The sequence below is a fragment of the Glycine max genome, chromosome 9, assembly GCF_000004515.6.
Source record: "Glycine max cultivar Williams 82 chromosome 9, Glycine_max_v4.0, whole genome shotgun sequence".
Lineage (NCBI taxonomy): Eukaryota > Viridiplantae > Streptophyta > Magnoliopsida > Fabales > Fabaceae > Glycine > Glycine max.
The window spans coordinates 41,232,425-41,248,402 of NC_038245.2; the positions used below are offsets into that span (position 1 = coordinate 41,232,425).

A 15,978-nucleotide genomic window follows, 5' to 3' on the forward strand; every position below is an offset into this window, starting at 1 on the left:
TTGCAATGAACTCAAAAGACATTGGTCTTTTGTGTCCAGTGATCAACCAAGAAGCAAATTCTGCTTCTTGCAATGAACCCAAGGAACGTTGGTCCCTTGTGTTTAGTGTTCAACCAAGAAGACTTTCTCTTGAAAACAGTCACCAAGAGTAGGTCTCTTGAAAAGCTCTTCGTAAGAATGGAGGAGAGGAAGAAAATAGAATAGCACAAGTTTTTGCCCAATGAACTTTTCTTGACAAAGCAAGTGTTTGAACAAAAACTCTTAAAAAGATGTTGAGAATGATTAAGTATTAAATCAGTTTGGAAATTCGTGTCATGGTCACATATTTATAGCCACTTGATGGCTCTTGAAGAAACCATGTTAAAAGTTGTGATTATTGACAATTTCTTCAAAACTAGTCACTTTAAAAGTTGTGACTCTCTTTAAAACTAGTCACTTTAAAAGTTGTGACTCTTGGCAAATTCTTCAAAAACCAGTCACTTTAAAAATTATGACTCTTGACAATTTATTTTTCAAAACCAATCACTGGTAATCGATTACCATTATAGTGTAATCGATTACACATCAACAGTTGTGACTCTTCATGTTTAGATTTGAAAACCAACGTTTAGAAACACTGATAATCGATTACAAATGTTATGTAATCGATTACACAAGTTTGAAAATGTTTTATCACAAGTTGTGACTCTTGAAATTTGAAATTCAACATTTAAAAACATTGGTAATGGATTACATGCCCATGGTAATCAATTACTACTTTGTAAAACAGTTATAAAACTGTTTTGGGCTTCTGGTAATCGATTACTGCCTTATGGTAATCGATTACCGGAGAGTAAAAACTCGTAAAAGATTTTTCTTTGAAATTTTTTCTGGACAAATTGTGCTATTCAATATTTTCTTTGAAAAATTCTTTTTATACTTATCTTGATGTTCTTGCATATCTTGAGTCTGTTCTTAAATCTTCGTGATTTCTTGAATCTTTTCTTGATTCTTTAATCTTGTTTGAATGGATCTTTAATAATCTTTGGCATCATCAAAATAATCTTGGAAGCTTTGCTTCTACAACATGTTCTCTGCCTCTAGTGAAGGGCTCTCTGGGAGACATTCAACTCTTATTTTCTTTCTGTTGCACCGATTATGATGCTCTCATAAATACACACCTTAGTTTAAATCACAATGAATAAAAAAATCATTTTTTAAAAGGATAGGAAAAAGAGTTGCACGTACCTCTCAATGGATTTTCCAACTTCATGACTTCATCTACCCCATATTTTATATGCTGCAGTTGTATCTCCCATAGTCGATGACTGACTCTTCATGTGTGCCACTGAAATTAATTATAATCAATCAATTAAAATTTCAATGCATTTTCATCGACAAATCGAGAAAGAATAAGATCATCAAATTTCACTTTCAGTTCGAAATTCGATTAGTGTTATGCGCATTTGACAAAATAGAAGAATCAAACATAACTAAATTAGGATAACAAAGAGACAAGGTCTGATTAGAGTTGACAAAGGAAAGGAAAAGGAAGATTCTATTTTGAATTTTGAGACATATTCCAGTATTTTGTGGTTTTTCATTTTCTTTAATTTGATTAGATTCGTTTAAGGTTTTCCATTCTAAAGTCTAACCTACAATATATCATCTCAACAATGGTAGTTTTTGTCAACATAAAATTGAAATATAGGGGCTAACAGTTAGTTCTTCCACTTTTCATTTGTCTGGAAAAGAAAAATGAAAGATCAAGGACAAATAAGCATTGTACAATGCATATACCTTGTTTCTTTTGAAAACCTTCAAAATATCTTTGGACGAATTCACTCAATATTAAACAATTTTATTACACAATAAAGAGAATTCCAAAGAAAGTGAAGCAAAAGAGAATTAGTTATTACACTAAAACATTCTATCCTCCCAAAATATGAACTGAATATGAAAAAAATTCACGAAATGAGAATGAATTGAATTTGAAAAAATTCAGAAAGAAAAAGACAAAAGGTTAAAAGCAAAAATAAGACCATCACTTACTGTTCAAGTTTGAAAAAAAAAAGCGAGAAATTTATGATTAGAGAAAGATAAAATAAAATAGCGGTTGGAATGAAATTTCACATAAGTGAGACAGAGGTAATAGTTGAATTTTATGAGAGTTAGAAAAGATGAAATAATAAAAATCAAAATAATTTTAAATGTAATCATACTAATGAGAATCAAAAGATAGGAGAGTATGCACGTACTAAACATGAGAAGATAAGGAGTATGTAAATTATTCAGTATCATTTCAACAAATTGAAAGTTACAAATTTAGGGTTCGCTCATATGAAATAATATATATAATTCTCATTATATTTGAGGATAAATGTGTAAAAAAGAAAGTGGAGAGCAAAGAAAAAAAAAAGTGGAGACTAAAGAAAAGGTAACCCTTTATTATAGAACATGCCCGCTTCCGAGAGCGACCCACTTGTAAATTCCCAATTATTCAGCTGAATTTTAACTTCAATTGGTAGATTACGATTTCCCCCACCTGAAACCCTACCCATTTCTAGATGACCCACTTGTAAATTCCCAATTTTGTTGCTGAATTTCATCTGTGATTGGTAGTTTCATTTCATCTTCGCCACCAATTTCCAGGAGAAAATGGCAGAACTCGATCTGTCCAAGAAAGTAGCCGATAGGTATCTCAAGCGTGAAGTCCTTGGTGAGGGTACATACGGTGTCGTTTACAAAGCCATCGATACCCAGGTAACCTTATCTAATGTTAACTTGATTAAAGAAAAATATGAAAAAAGAGAACAGTTATGAACAAAATTATGCGGATTTTTTAGTGCAAAAATGTGTTTTCTGGATTGTGAGAAATTGGTCCGAATGAAGTTTGGAACTTGGAAGAGAAGTTTGAATCTATTATAGTGAAGACGGGATTAAGGAAATCTGTGAATAAGAGGAAAACAACTCTTCATATAAAGCCTTGCAGTAATTTGTGGGAATGGTGTCATTTGATTTGCATTTGAAGTTGTTTAAACACGGGTTTAGTACTAAAGCTATGCATTGTTGTTGTTATAACTTGCAATTTTACTATTTGATTGAATTATGTATGGAGATATGATTGCACGTGTTTTCATGGTTTTTTCTTTCTAATATTGACGATAGTAGTACAATATCATCATCATCATCATCATCTTGTGGTCCTTATAAAGATGTATTCATTGCATGGACAGACAGGGCAGACGGTTGCAATTAAGAAGATCCGGCTTGGCAAGCAGAAAGAAGGGGTCAATTTTACGGCTCTCAGAGAAATTAAACTACTTAAAGAGCTCAAAGATCCAAACATTATTGAGTTGATTGATGCCTTTCCACATAAAGGGAATTTGCATCTTGTGTTTGAGTTCATGGAGACAGACCTCGAAGCTGTTATACGGGACAGGAATATTGTTCTTTCACCTGGTGATATAAAATCTTACCTTCAGATGACATTAAAGGGCCTTGCTATTTGCCACAAGAAATGGGTGTTGCATAGGTAGATTATGTTGCTTATTTGGTCATTACAAAGACATTACTTGCTTTTAGTTCTGAGCTCAGAAGTTTTATTGTGTATTTTCAGGGATATGAAGCCAAATAACTTGTTGATAGGATCCAATGGACAGCTGAAACTTGCAGATTTTGGTTTAGCACGGGTATTTGGAAGCCCGGATCGCAGGTTCACTCATCAGGTTTGCTTCTTTATGCATAAATATCTTGTGAATCCTTTGGGTATGCTGGACTTGGCACTTACAATTAGAGGACTTTGGAAATGAACTGGTTTCTTTTTGTTAATCTCAGCATTGAGTAAACTTTGAATTGAAATAAAAACTCAAATCTCCTGTTAATTATTCTGTTTTCTTCTGATTCCTCTGTAATAAAATTAGCAAACTTTTCTAAAATTTTGGATGGTTAGAATTTGCAAAACTGGTCAGGGATGTACCCTAGATATTTTATAATCAGGTGATTCAGGTTTGGTTTTGTATGATGCTTTAGTTTGAATTTATATGAAAACATAGGGTGTAAGTCAGCTGAGTTTACCATGAAATCTCTATTATTATTGCCTGGTTTTATCCCAATACATGGGCATGGGCATTTGAAATGAGAAGTAGAAGTGTTTTAGATTTTGAATATGTTCTAGGATTGTGTTTCTCACTTTCTCTAGGATAATATGTATTGGATTGACTGAAGAATGGAGTACTATTTTGTTGCATCAGTAGCAGCCTACTGACGAATTTCTATGTTAAACAAAAGTGTTTCTTTTGAATCCCGTGTCTTCCTTTCAATATCATTTATATCCTCTAGATGTCAGCTTCTGTGTACTGTTGAATCTTAGCCATGTTTCATCCTCATGTTTGTAGCTTGCACTTTCTCTTAATTGATATGCACAGTTGACACTCAATACATGAATAGGTGTTTGCTCGGTGGTATAGAGCACCTGAGCTATTATTTGGCACCAAGCAGTATGGTCCTGGGGTAGATGTTTGGGCTGCAGCTTGTATATTTGCTGAACTTCTTCTTCGTCGACCCTTCCTGCAGGTAAAACAATATTGTCATGGCGATTAATGTTCATTTTTTATAGGTTAAATTAATAAGTAGTTCCCTAAACTACTTGGGAATTTTTCATTAGGTCCCTAAACTAAAAAGTTGTAATTGGGTCCTTGATCTTGTAAAATTATTATGATTGGGTCCTTGGAGTTAGTTTGTGAAACAGCTAGAAAATGACAATTTGTAGCTGTTTTAAAAACCTTAGCAACCCAATTAAAAAAAGTTACAAGATCAATGACCCAATTATAATTTTATTTATTTATTTGTGGACCTAATTAAAATTCTCAAATCTTTCAGGGTCCTGCTTGTTAACTGAACCTTTTTTATATAATTAAAATTCATAATAAATATCTTTGAATATAAATTATATTATTTACAATGAACGATTTAAATTGTGATGATTATTTTTATCTATTTATATTTTTTTAATTAAATAACTAATGAAATTTAATTTAGACATGGAAATAAAAGAGAGTAGATTGATAGATTGAAAGGGTGGGTTGTTAAGAAGATCAAGTATATAAAGATAAAAGGAGGGTAGTTTGAGTGGTTGAGAGAGAAATTTTGACTAATTGCAGAGGTAGTGTGTGAAATGCACATCAGAAAAGAAAAAAATATTGAGGGAGTGGGAAGATTGAAATCCTTGCTCTCTAAGTTGTGTATTCTCATTTATAATTTAAGAGTAGGTTATTTTTATGGTAAATGACAAAAGGTTGATGTTCTGGAGTAGATGGATTTTTTCTTAACATTTGACCATTTATTGCACATCTTAACTATTTACATTTTTTTGGGATGAGATTAACTATTTGACTTTATCTTTTAGTTCAAATTGCACTGTGAGTAATAAACCCTCAAAGCTGTTTTACTGAACTGGGGTTAGTTCAGAAGTTGTTGGCTATGGTGTTTATAGACATTTTTTACTGCTAATTTTTGCTTCCATGTAATTCCTGTTCTGATATTTTTGTATGTTGCTGTTTTACTTATAATTTCAAAGTGTGTATATGTCTTTTATTGATATAATTGATTTTATTCATTTGTTTCTCTATACTTAGGCGTGTCCTCCTTCTGTTAATTTCATGAGTTTGTTTGTCATTTGGTAGGGTTCAAGTGATATTGATCAATTAGGAAAGATTTTCGCAGCATTTGGAACTCCATCTGCTTCTCAGTGGCCTGATATGATTTTCCTTCCTGATTATGTTGAATATCAACATGTTCCTGCCCCACCTTTGCGCTCTTTATTTCCTATGGCAAGTGATGATGCTTTAGATTTGTTGTCAAAGATGTTTACTTATGATCCAAAGGCTAGAATTTCTGTACAGCAAGCACTAGAGCACAGGTATGTGTCTTAATCATTCTCTTAAGATAACAGTTTCTTTCCTTTCTTTTCCCCTGATTTTAAGCTCTCCACTTCCACTTTAGGTACTTCTCATCTGCACCTCTGCTCACAGATCCTGTTAAACTTCCAAGACCCGCTCCTAAGAAGGAATCTAAGGTTTCAGATGTAATTTCAAACGAAGGTCCTACTGTCTTGTCACCTCCAAGAAAGTCTAGGAGAGTAATGCCAGGGCGTGATGGGTCTGAAGGCAATTCTTTGCAAGGAGATAAGTTCGATGACAGTGTTGTTAGTGTCAGACAGGCAGCTGGTGATAATACGGGCAAGAATGAGCCAGCTCCAATGTCACTAGATTTTTCTCTTTTTGGATTAAAACCTCCAAATAGACCTATGATTACCAGGTAAACACATGTTGATCCTCCTATCATTTCAAAGTGGCTTAATAGTTTGTAATTTTGACTCTTTCAACTTAGAAAAGTAGATAGCAAGATTGCACTTTGGCTTGCATATTGAACCATTAACCTTTGAATAATATTATTGAGGTTGAAAGAAGATAATCAAGGCCCTATACTGTGTGCTTCTGTCTGTTAAATTCAGGAATCATGACTAATTTGTGAACTGGGTATAAAATTGGATCTACAAGTGTAAAATTGCGCTAAATTTAAATGGTGGAGTTATGAATAATGCGAAAGCTACAATGCCATTAGTATTAGATACCTTCAGTGCTAAACTGTTTATGTGGAAATTTACACCTAACTTCGAAACCACATTGATTCAGCGTGACTAGGATTTTGGAGACCCAAATTGCTATTAGTTTAATTTAGGTGTTTAATATGCTTATTTTCTATGGAATTCGTCAAGTCTCATGAGAAGCCTTACAGGGGAAGGGAAATATAGCTTAAATTTCATCTTTTTTTTTTATAGAGTTGAATAATGCGTGTGCCAAATTTTTATTCTCTTAATTTCTACTTGTAAATGTTGTTTAATCGATTCCTTCTCTTTGTTCTGCAGTGCTGACAGATCACATTTAAAAAGAAAATTAGATCTAGAATTCTAGCAGCCAAAACGAATGTTCTATGATGGTTCCATCAGTAAGAGGGGTCTGATACATTTGAGAAAACACTGAATCAGCTTCGCTTGTATGCCATTCCTTATCTTTGTCTCTCTGCATGAAGCTCCTATGATTATGTAGATGTTTAAAGGAAGAAGTAGTAGTGACAACAGATTAGCATCTCACTTGAATAGTTCAGAGAGCTGAACGTAACTATCATAGATTAAAAAGAAATAATAACCATACTCTTTGGATCCCTTTGTTCTGATTCTTCTGAATTTTTGTTCTCCACATTCAGGAGAACTTGCATCCCCCCACGGAAGGCCTAGAGTGAGAGCATTTTCTTAAGCCCTCGCTGTATATCTGACACTTGAAAAAGTAGTGGTTGGGGAACACTTGATTTTAACATTGATTTGTTATTGAACATAAAGAAAAGTTATTGTTTACACTTTAAGTGTATAATATGTATTTTCTTGGGGGTTTCAAATAGGTTGTGTACTGAGCAAAATGATTTGTGGACATTGTGGTTGATTTTGGCTGATTGCATGCAATTTCTGGCATGCCAAGTTTGTTCCATCTTGGTTTTATGTGAAAAACCTTGGGCTTAATTTTTGTTTAACAATCTAATGATTTTCAAATTCCACCGTTTGCTAATTTGCTTCTGAGATAACCTTTGGTCCTTTATAGTTCTCTTTCTAAAACATTGCTGATGTTTCTGTTCGGGTAAAATGATTTAGTATTTTAGATGGAGATGCTGTCATGCATGTTTGTGTGCAAATTCCTTTTCAATTTTTTCTTTCAAAAGTTGCTTCATAAAGTAAGGAAAGGACAACAATTTGTTTCCATAAACATAAACACAAACACGCATGTCATTTAACTTGATCTCTGACATTAAGCTCAGCACCACAACCTTGGAAGCTCAAAGATGATATCTAATTGACATTTTTTTATACAAAAATAAATGAAAAAAACTTCAATTTCATCTCTAAAGTTTTACTATTTCTCCTAAATAGTCCCTAAAGTAAAAAAAAAATGCAAGTAATTCCTCAAGTATTAAAATCATGGTAAGTAGTATTTGAAGTATATTATATTAGTATTTGTGGATTTGCTTGTTCTTTTCTTTTTTCTTTCTATAGTGGAGATAGTCGCACGTAATGACAGAGCACAATCATATTATTAAAAGCTTGGGGTAAGAATGGGTTTCGCTCGAGAGCCCGAAAATAATATTTCAAAGCTTTAGTATGTTCTCCGTTACTTGTGTGGATAAGGCCTATGTTATAAAGTATATAACTTCGATCATAGGGATCAATTTTCTGTCGCATAGTCTCATAATAGTTCTGTAAAGCTTCCGCATAATTTCCTTCAGATTGAACTGACATCCGTTACGGTCGTCATTCGGTTCAAAGAATCTCTGCTCCAGAACCGTACGTGAGATTTTCATCTCATACATATTCTCTAAATAAAAGTATTTGAAAGTATTAAAAATCTATCAAATTGAATGTTAGTAAAATATATAGATTTAGGAACTAGACTGATGGATATTCAACATTGAAAAGATTACTTGTATAATTTTATTATTTTAGGGACTATGTAAGAGAGAGAGAGTAATACCAAGTTTCTTGGGCAGTATTTAACCTAATTTTTAAAGTTTTTTTCTTTAAAAGAAAAAAATTGTGTAAACATAATATGAAAATAGAGGTATATGGAAGTTAATTAAGAGTTTTTTATTCAAAAAGAAAAAACTAAAAAATGATACCATATGGTTACATCTTTAGAAGGTTGACGAGCTTTAAAGTGTTGTTTAATAGTGGAGCCATGACATGATTTACCAAAAAAATTATTTGATGAAATTTAGAGAATTTTGTAACTTGTGTTTTATTTTTTGTTTATTTAATGTGACTTACATTTTGTCCCCTTAGTAATGTAAGTGTCTTGAAAAATAGTCTATTGTTGGGTATTTTTTTTATATAATATAAGAAAATTCAATAGAGAATTCCATTTTTTAAAGTATTTTGAACCTCTAGTAAAACAACAGTTTCAACATCATTTGAAAGATGAAATTTTGACTTCTAAACAAAATATAGTTCGTACTGAACCATTCAAACAAAATGACTAAGTCGCCGAATTAATCTATAAAATTGTGGTTTAGTGTCCCTTTAGTCTTTTGATTTAACGAGTATGTTAATATTTTGTTCCTTAAACATATGTTAATATTATTATTTAAATCGTATACTACAAGTATGTAACTTTTAGATTTCTTTTGAAATTTGTTAATTTTAGGAATTAAAATAACAGTGGATAACAATTTCAAGGATTAAATTCTATCATATATTTAACATATTGATTCTTTACCTTTGTAGGAAATAATAATTGGTAACTAAGTGAGGGGTATATTTTAGAGAAAAATAATAATAAACGATAATAGATCATTTAAAATTTAATAAAAAATCTGTCTTATTCATTGATTTTTATATGTAAGGATATTTTTATTTGGTAATGGAGATACTCTAAGCATTTCATTAATTATATATCAATATTCCAACAAAAATACTTGTATGCATCAAAAATCCCAGGTTCGCGATTATATAAATTTAATTTTGTCCTTATTAAAATGTATCTATCTTATGTTCTTGACTGGAATATAATTCTTTTCTATAAAAGATATATGTTGCCATTGATAAAAGAAGTGTGTCCCTCACTTTAAAAGAAATCAAATCCCAATCATATAACTGAATACCAGCACGAATTACTGTTTTGTAGTGCATGTTAAGGAAAAAAATTTGGTTGTGCTACAAGTAACATTGGTGCTGAGTTTAGACTCCAAGGTAACTCACTCCTACACGTACTATAATAAAGGTTCTTCAACTTTCAAGCAGTAGTATTAACATTTTGGTTACCCTGAAGTGCCTCAACTTGGACTATACTGCCTCCTAATCTTGTTGCTGCCTTATTTGCCTGAACAATGAAGACATTATATTGCTGTTAGTATCCATAGTTGATAAATGATAACATAGCTACTGAGTTAAAGATAGGACAACTTACTTCTTTCTCCCATTTGGTGCGTAAGGTGACCACAAGAAAACACACCACTTGCACAATAAGTGCTAATACGATCCCTAAAAGTAACCCCATGCAATTATGAAGAATTAAGAAAATTACTATAACTTCAGTGCATGTTTGAATTAAAGTTTACAAACTGAATTAACAAAAGTATCTTAAATCTTGTTCTTCTAAAACTTGGTTTGCAAGAAAAATGTTACTCTTAGGCATACTTTTGAGGGATAATCAAATATGATCTCAAACTTTTGGATCCTCTCATTGAAAATAGAAACATACCCTCAGTTGAACAAGTTCAATGCCATGCAGGATAGCAACACACAACTGCCTTATCTCACTGGATTATGAGAGTTATACGATGCTATTAGTCTCTGTTAAAAACTACCTTTTTTAAGGATATTGTTAATTGTGAGATCTTTTTTAATAATAACAAAATGGCTAGATTTTACCTGTCCTTTCGTGTGGAGGACACAAGCTGTCACAATTGCAAAAGGAACGCCCAAAAGATAATAAGATCCTAGATTAATTAATGCACCAAGTTTCTGCCTATCACATCCTCTGGCAACTCCTGTTTATAATCAAGGAATTAGCAAAGTTCACATAGACAATTTAACATCAAGGTTCCTCAATAAATGACTTAATAGGTAGTATTAGATTGCATTCTTACTGTGCAGTTGAACAAGTAGGGTATTTATAAATTGATTCAATTCAATGTAAACTATAAAAAACACAAATAAAAATATGAATAAATATAGATATTAAGAACCAATCTAATGATTTTGTTTAATACCTTGAAATGCTGTTTGAATTGAATCTATAAAGGCAGAGCTTGCAACAATTGGGATAATGGCAGTCACATATGTGGCCACTTCATGTATGTTGGTAAAAGCACGCCCCCAAACTTTGCGTACCAACATAAGGACAGCAAATTCCAAAATCCCCACTGCAGAGCCCAAAAACATGGTGACTTTAACCGCTAAATATGCAGCTTTTGCACTACCATCCCCTAATTCATTTGAGATCCTTATGCTGTTCAAGTGTAAACATGTAATGAGACTTGTTATGGTCAATAATAACCAGAAAAGACATGCGACTGCAACATTATTATGATAAATTGGTAGTAGCATGCACACTTTTTTTAAGAGTTTATGTACTTTCACTTTGTCGGTGTAGATTTTACACTGGCAATCAATAAATAATTATGGGTAGGTATGACTTTACAAAAAAAAATTATGATAAACTTAATACATATGTTAGTTTGTGATTAAACTGACGGTAGAAGTCATTTTGCATAGATTATTTATTTATTTTTAATCAGTTTTGGATACTAATGGGATATAAACATTAAACAATGCAATTCAGCCAGAAAGACTAACCTTCCAGCAACACTAACTCCAAATGGTACCATCCAAAATACACCGGTGGTGTTAAGGCTGGGGATGCCAAAAGTACAGTTGGTCATTAACAAGGGAAGAAAATGGGTTTTCAAATGAGAAAAATAAATATAATAGCATACGCTATATAATATCCAAAACAAATAGTAGCATGGCCTCTAAGGTATTAATTGAGAAACTAACCATATAGAAAGCACTGAAGTTTGCAATTTGGAATTAGGAAGAGCACCAGTCAAAAGCACAATAATTTCAAATGTCGATGCTTCTAAGCTGCAACATAGTGATACAATAGGAGTATAACAATTAGCATTTCTCAGCATCAGTCATTCACATTAAGACTCACTAGACAAATAAATAAGTTTTTCAAGTAATCTCTATGTGACAGTGTGAAAAACAATATTAATTAAATTAAAATAAATTTACATTTTAATCCCGAAAGTATACCCAGATGTTAAATTAACCCTTTATTTATTAGTGACGTCAAATTGAACGATGATTAAAGTGATTACTTTTGTGCTTCAAGAACTTGATTGATGACAAAAATATTAAGTGACTAATTGATTGTTGCACATATTTTTTTTTTGCTTATTAATTTAATTTAGGCTTAAATATATTTTTATCTCCGATAAATACTTGTGTTTTATGTTTGATTCTTAATAATTTTTTCTTTCAGATTGAATATCTAATATTTAAAATTTTTTGTCTCAGATACTTGCCGTTAGTCAGAATCCGTTATCTACTTACCTAGTCGTTAATCAACCACACAAGCATGTCACACGTGATTTTTGTATGACCGAGATCAAACATAAGATTAAAAAAAAAACAAAAATATAATCTTTTTTTTCACCTTTACCATTATGACCCTGAACCTGGTTGTCCTAATGGCCATGGTTGCCACCAACATCCTCTCCTTCTATCACCTTTCCTCCACCCTCCAACCCCCCAAACCACCCCACCAATCCCCGACCAACTCCTCTACCAGCTCCACACCATACGCGCCACCATCAATCACCTCACGCGTCTCCAGAACACCAACAACCCAACCAAAAAATCCATCATCCCCTCAGATTCGATTACTTGAACAAACAAAACCCAACAAAAAATGAAGTCATTTGGTTTTAGGTATGGCACCATCTCCTTCATCGTTCCCTTAACTGTCACCAAGTCTTTACTTCTGTCAGGCTCACAGATTGAACGTCAAGGCTAGATAAATTCGTTCAATTAGGGAAAAAGGAAGATTAATTACTAATTAATTACCTTTTTAGGTTTTTCTTTTGTTTTTTTCTCCTTAAGTTTCTTCAATTCAACCTTCTTTTCTGGTGTCTTTTTTCCCTGGAGTTGAGATGATGACATGTTTCTTCACTTTGTTTGACAATAGATCTACCTTAATGATCTCCACGCCTGCATCATGTTTTCGTCATTTTCTCAATTTCAAATCTCATGAACAAAAATTACTGCAATATAACCTTAGCCAGTGTTGATGAGAAGATGATTTTTGTTGAGGGTTGGAGAAAGGGAAGAGATAAAGCGCGTGGAGGTGACATAAGCTACCGACCGTGAGAACCTTGTGTCACTGCTTGTTTATGCATCCCGACATCGCTAGTGTCTATGTGCTTCAACACCTCGAACAGGAGGTTGTCATCGAACATGCTAGCCCTCCACGCGCTCCACATTGTCGTCGTATCTAATGCCTTCACCTTCTTCTTCATCTTCCTATCCTCTACATTGTCGCTGCTCACTGATGGTGGCAGTGGACGCTTCATCGTTGAGATCACCAAATGCGAATGCAAGCACCCTTTTGTTGTTTGGGTCTAGCGATTAGGTGCTTGGTGGAAAAAATTATTAGGGTCAAACGCAAAAAATAAATATTTATCAAATATCAAAAACATATTTTAGCCTTTAATTTATTAATAAAGTGTGAACTTAAGTAACATTTACTTTTTTTTTAATATGCTAGGATTACTCAGGGTCTCTGGACATCCAAATGGGCAACGACCTAGGGCCCACAACTAGAAGGGCTAAAAAAATAAAAATAAAATTATATATAGTTGTGTGGTTAAAAAAAATTCTATTTTGTGATTATGAAATACATTTTCTTGTTGTTTTTTTTTCTTTCCTTAAGTTGCATTCATAAATGTGTTAAAAAACCCAATAAGAACCTGTGATGACATTATGATAATAAATAGATTAAAATATTTTGTTTTTCAACAAGAACCACGAATAAAAAAAATCAGATTATAAAAGAATTTATTTTTATTTATATCATAAATTAAAATCGATCATTCTCTCAATTAAATATTTTTAATACTTTCTCTCTTTTTCTTTGAAAGTGCATGTTCTCTACCATTAGACTCTCAATCATCTAAAAGTAGTATCTATTTATCATTATGCACGCACATGCATGCACACACATATTGTAGTTTTCCTAACTGCCTATTCATTTTAAATAAAGAGAAAAAAATACATGATGATAATATTTTGCTGAAGAAAGCTTATGTAGAACTAATTTGAATAGAAAATATGATACATTTTTTTAAAAAAAAATTTGTTAAAATGATGTTATTCATTTATTGTAATGAAATATATAATTTTAATAAGATTATGTGTTTATTTCATTAATTTAACATATGTTTATATTTTAAAGTGTTTATATCAATGTTATGAAATTCTGTCCAGTCATTGACTCGGGTCATTGACTCGGTAAGGTAGTGGGTCGATGGTATAACAAGTGGGTCAGTAATTGGTCCAGTTTAACCTGATATATATTAAAAAAATTTAAATTATATATGTATCTATAAGACAAGTCCATTCATACTTCAAAATCCATAAACAATTACATTGGAGCTAGTCTCTCTTACACAATTCCCTCCCCTTGTCCATTCTAGCTCGACCTTTCCATTAAAGGATATTTATCAATAATTATATTAGTTTATTAATTTTTATTTTGTTGTAATAAATGCTGCAAGTGTTCTTCAAGTTCAAGTACTAACTAATGAGAGACAAAAATAGCTAAGCCCATACTTTAGCAAAGTACAAAGTCTATCCCTCATCTCGGGTCACGCTCTTTCTTCGCATCAAGTTCCCAGACATCATGTCTCCCCCAATAGCTTGCAGGTGCGTAGCGACAAACTTGCGGTGCGGCTGTGTTAAGTCGAGCATGAAGATGAAAAGAAGGGTTGAGACTCGAGTGTGAAGATGAGTCACTGAGGTTTTAGGGTAGTATCAAAACACACCATTTTTTGTTTTTTTTTTCGGGTTTAGAGCGCATCAAAATGACATCGCACTTGAGCTTACAATTTTTCTTAACTTTCACAACCCAGTTTGGGTTTTAAAAACTGGTCGGGTCGAGTTTTCTCAAAACCAGTCGGGGTTGGTCGTGTCATCCTAGACAACATGCATAACCGGTCCAATAGTAAAATCGGTTTGGTTATGCCATCGAGTCCCGATCTGACTGGCCAGACCGAATCAGATTTTACAACACTAGTTTATATATAAAGATCCTTATTTATCATTTTGTCCTAGGCCCATAAAATGTCAGGATCACTGTTGGGATTACTGTACATATCCGCCTAGCATATACCCTCAAATGAGTATGATTAAAAATTTTACTCTAATAGAGAAGTGAATTTTGGTTGAGAAATGAATATCATACCACGCCATGACTGCTGAAGGAAAAGTAAGTTTGAGAAACTTTGGGATGTTATACAATAATTCCTTTGAAAAATCAGTCCAAGTTGTTTTGCATGAAGGGGAGAACCAAACAAAAAGTGTCAGTAGTATGGTATTAAACCAATTTGAAATGCAAATTGCAATGACAGATCCTTTTAAACCAAGCCCAAGTTTGAGGACAAAAGGCCAACAGAGAAGAATGCGTGTGTAACAAGTTAGTTAGTCCAGTGGTTATTACCATAGGAAAGACTATGCTTTGGGTTTGTAGGAATTTCACAATGCACCGAAGAAGACCATTGTCTGAAAGACTTGGGATCAGTAATCTGGTGTATTGTTGAGCTTGATATCAATTTCTTTGTCCACTAGAACAACTAGAATAGGCCCTAAGAATACCCAAATAATGGAGTTGGGTATAGTGACAAGGATCAGAACCAACAAGACTTCCTTGTGTGTGTCTATGTGATATTGTCTTGCTCCATATGCTAGACCACAAAATATGTCTAGTGCACTTGACATGCCCATCTAAATATGAAGTGAGCCACCAACATTAGTTATAAAGATTAAAACATAATAAGAATAAGAAAGTTCAAAATAGCAATTATATAGTATAAGGCAATTAATATTTTAGACAAAAAAAGAATTATATATATGATTCATGTATAAGGGGTTGATTCTTTTTAAAATACATGTTTATTGATTAATATTTTAAGTTTTTAAAAGTTTTATTTTCCTAATTTCTTCAGGTTTTTATTAACACCGTCAGTGTTCAGTTAATTATCTCAATGTTTAAATTTAAGATGATGAATTTAATATTGTGGGGCTAAAAACCACTAGGATCTTTATGTCGTTTAAAAAATATAAATCATAAAGTAAACGTCATCTCCTCCAACTTAATTATTTTGTCACATCTC

The 15,978-nt window shown here is 32.7% G+C and overlaps 2 protein-coding genes across 4 annotated transcripts; one reads left to right on the forward strand and one right to left on the reverse strand.

Moving 5' to 3' along the window:
* Window positions 1-2,358: 2,358 nt before the first annotated feature.
* Window positions 2,359-7,534, forward strand: LOC100814263 (cyclin-dependent kinase D-3). Its single transcript, XM_003534100.5, has 7 exons — window positions 2,359-2,742; window positions 3,216-3,514; window positions 3,599-3,707; window positions 4,429-4,554; window positions 5,664-5,899; window positions 5,983-6,297; window positions 6,908-7,534. The coding sequence occupies exons 1-7, from the start codon at window positions 2,638-2,640 to the stop codon at window positions 6,951-6,953; spliced, it is 1,236 nt and encodes a 411-aa protein (XP_003534148.1). The 5' UTR covers window positions 2,359-2,637; the 3' UTR covers window positions 6,954-7,534.
* Window positions 7,535-9,670: 2,136 nt separating this feature from the next.
* Window positions 9,671-11,428, reverse strand: LOC100792605 (protein DETOXIFICATION 16). Of its 3 annotated transcripts, XR_005886383.1 has the most exons (5): window positions 11,381-11,428; window positions 10,795-11,033; window positions 10,454-10,572; window positions 9,990-10,063; window positions 9,671-9,902 (listed from the first exon to the last, which is right to left on the reverse strand). XR_005886383.1 is itself a non-coding variant. In XM_041005006.1 (4 exons), the coding sequence occupies exons 1-4, from the start codon at window positions 11,410-11,412 to the stop codon at window positions 10,052-10,054; spliced, it is 402 nt and encodes a 133-aa protein (XP_040860940.1). In that variant the 5' UTR covers window positions 11,413-11,428; the 3' UTR covers window positions 9,671-10,051. The 3 variants fall into 3 exon arrangements, 2 of the variants coding, with proteins under 2 accessions (XP_040860940.1, XP_014617202.2); XM_041005006.1 differs by having other exon boundaries at window positions 9,671-10,063; XM_014761716.2 differs by lacking the exons at window positions 9,671-9,902; window positions 9,990-10,063 and having other exon boundaries at window positions 10,266-10,572.
* Between the last annotated feature and the right edge of the window lie 4,550 nt (window positions 11,429-15,978).

Bases quoted from the DNA above. Each gene is read 5' to 3' on its own strand.
- LOC100814263 (XM_003534100.5), top strand. From the start codon at position 2,638: ATGGCAGAACTCGATCTGTCCAAGAAAGTAGCCGATAGGTATCTCAAG. The intron at 4,555-5,663 runs GTAAAACAATAT...GTCATTTGGTAG, and splicing joins TTCGTCGACCCTTCCTGCAG to GGTTCAAGTGATATTGATCA. The intron at 5,900-5,982 runs GTATGTGTCTTA...CTTCCACTTTAG, and splicing joins CAGCAAGCACTAGAGCACAG to GTACTTCTCATCTGCACCTC.
- LOC100792605 (XM_014761716.2), bottom strand. From the start codon at position 11,412: ATGGTACCATTTGGAGTTAGTGTTGCTGGAAG. The intron at 11,034-11,380 runs GTTAGTCTTTCT...ACACTTGAACAG, and splicing joins GGAGTTAGTGTTGCTGGAAG to CATAAGGATCTCAAATGAAT. The intron at 10,573-10,794 runs GTATTAAACAAA...GATTATAAACAG, and splicing joins AATTCAAACAGCATTTCAAG to GAGTTGCCAGAGGATGTGAT.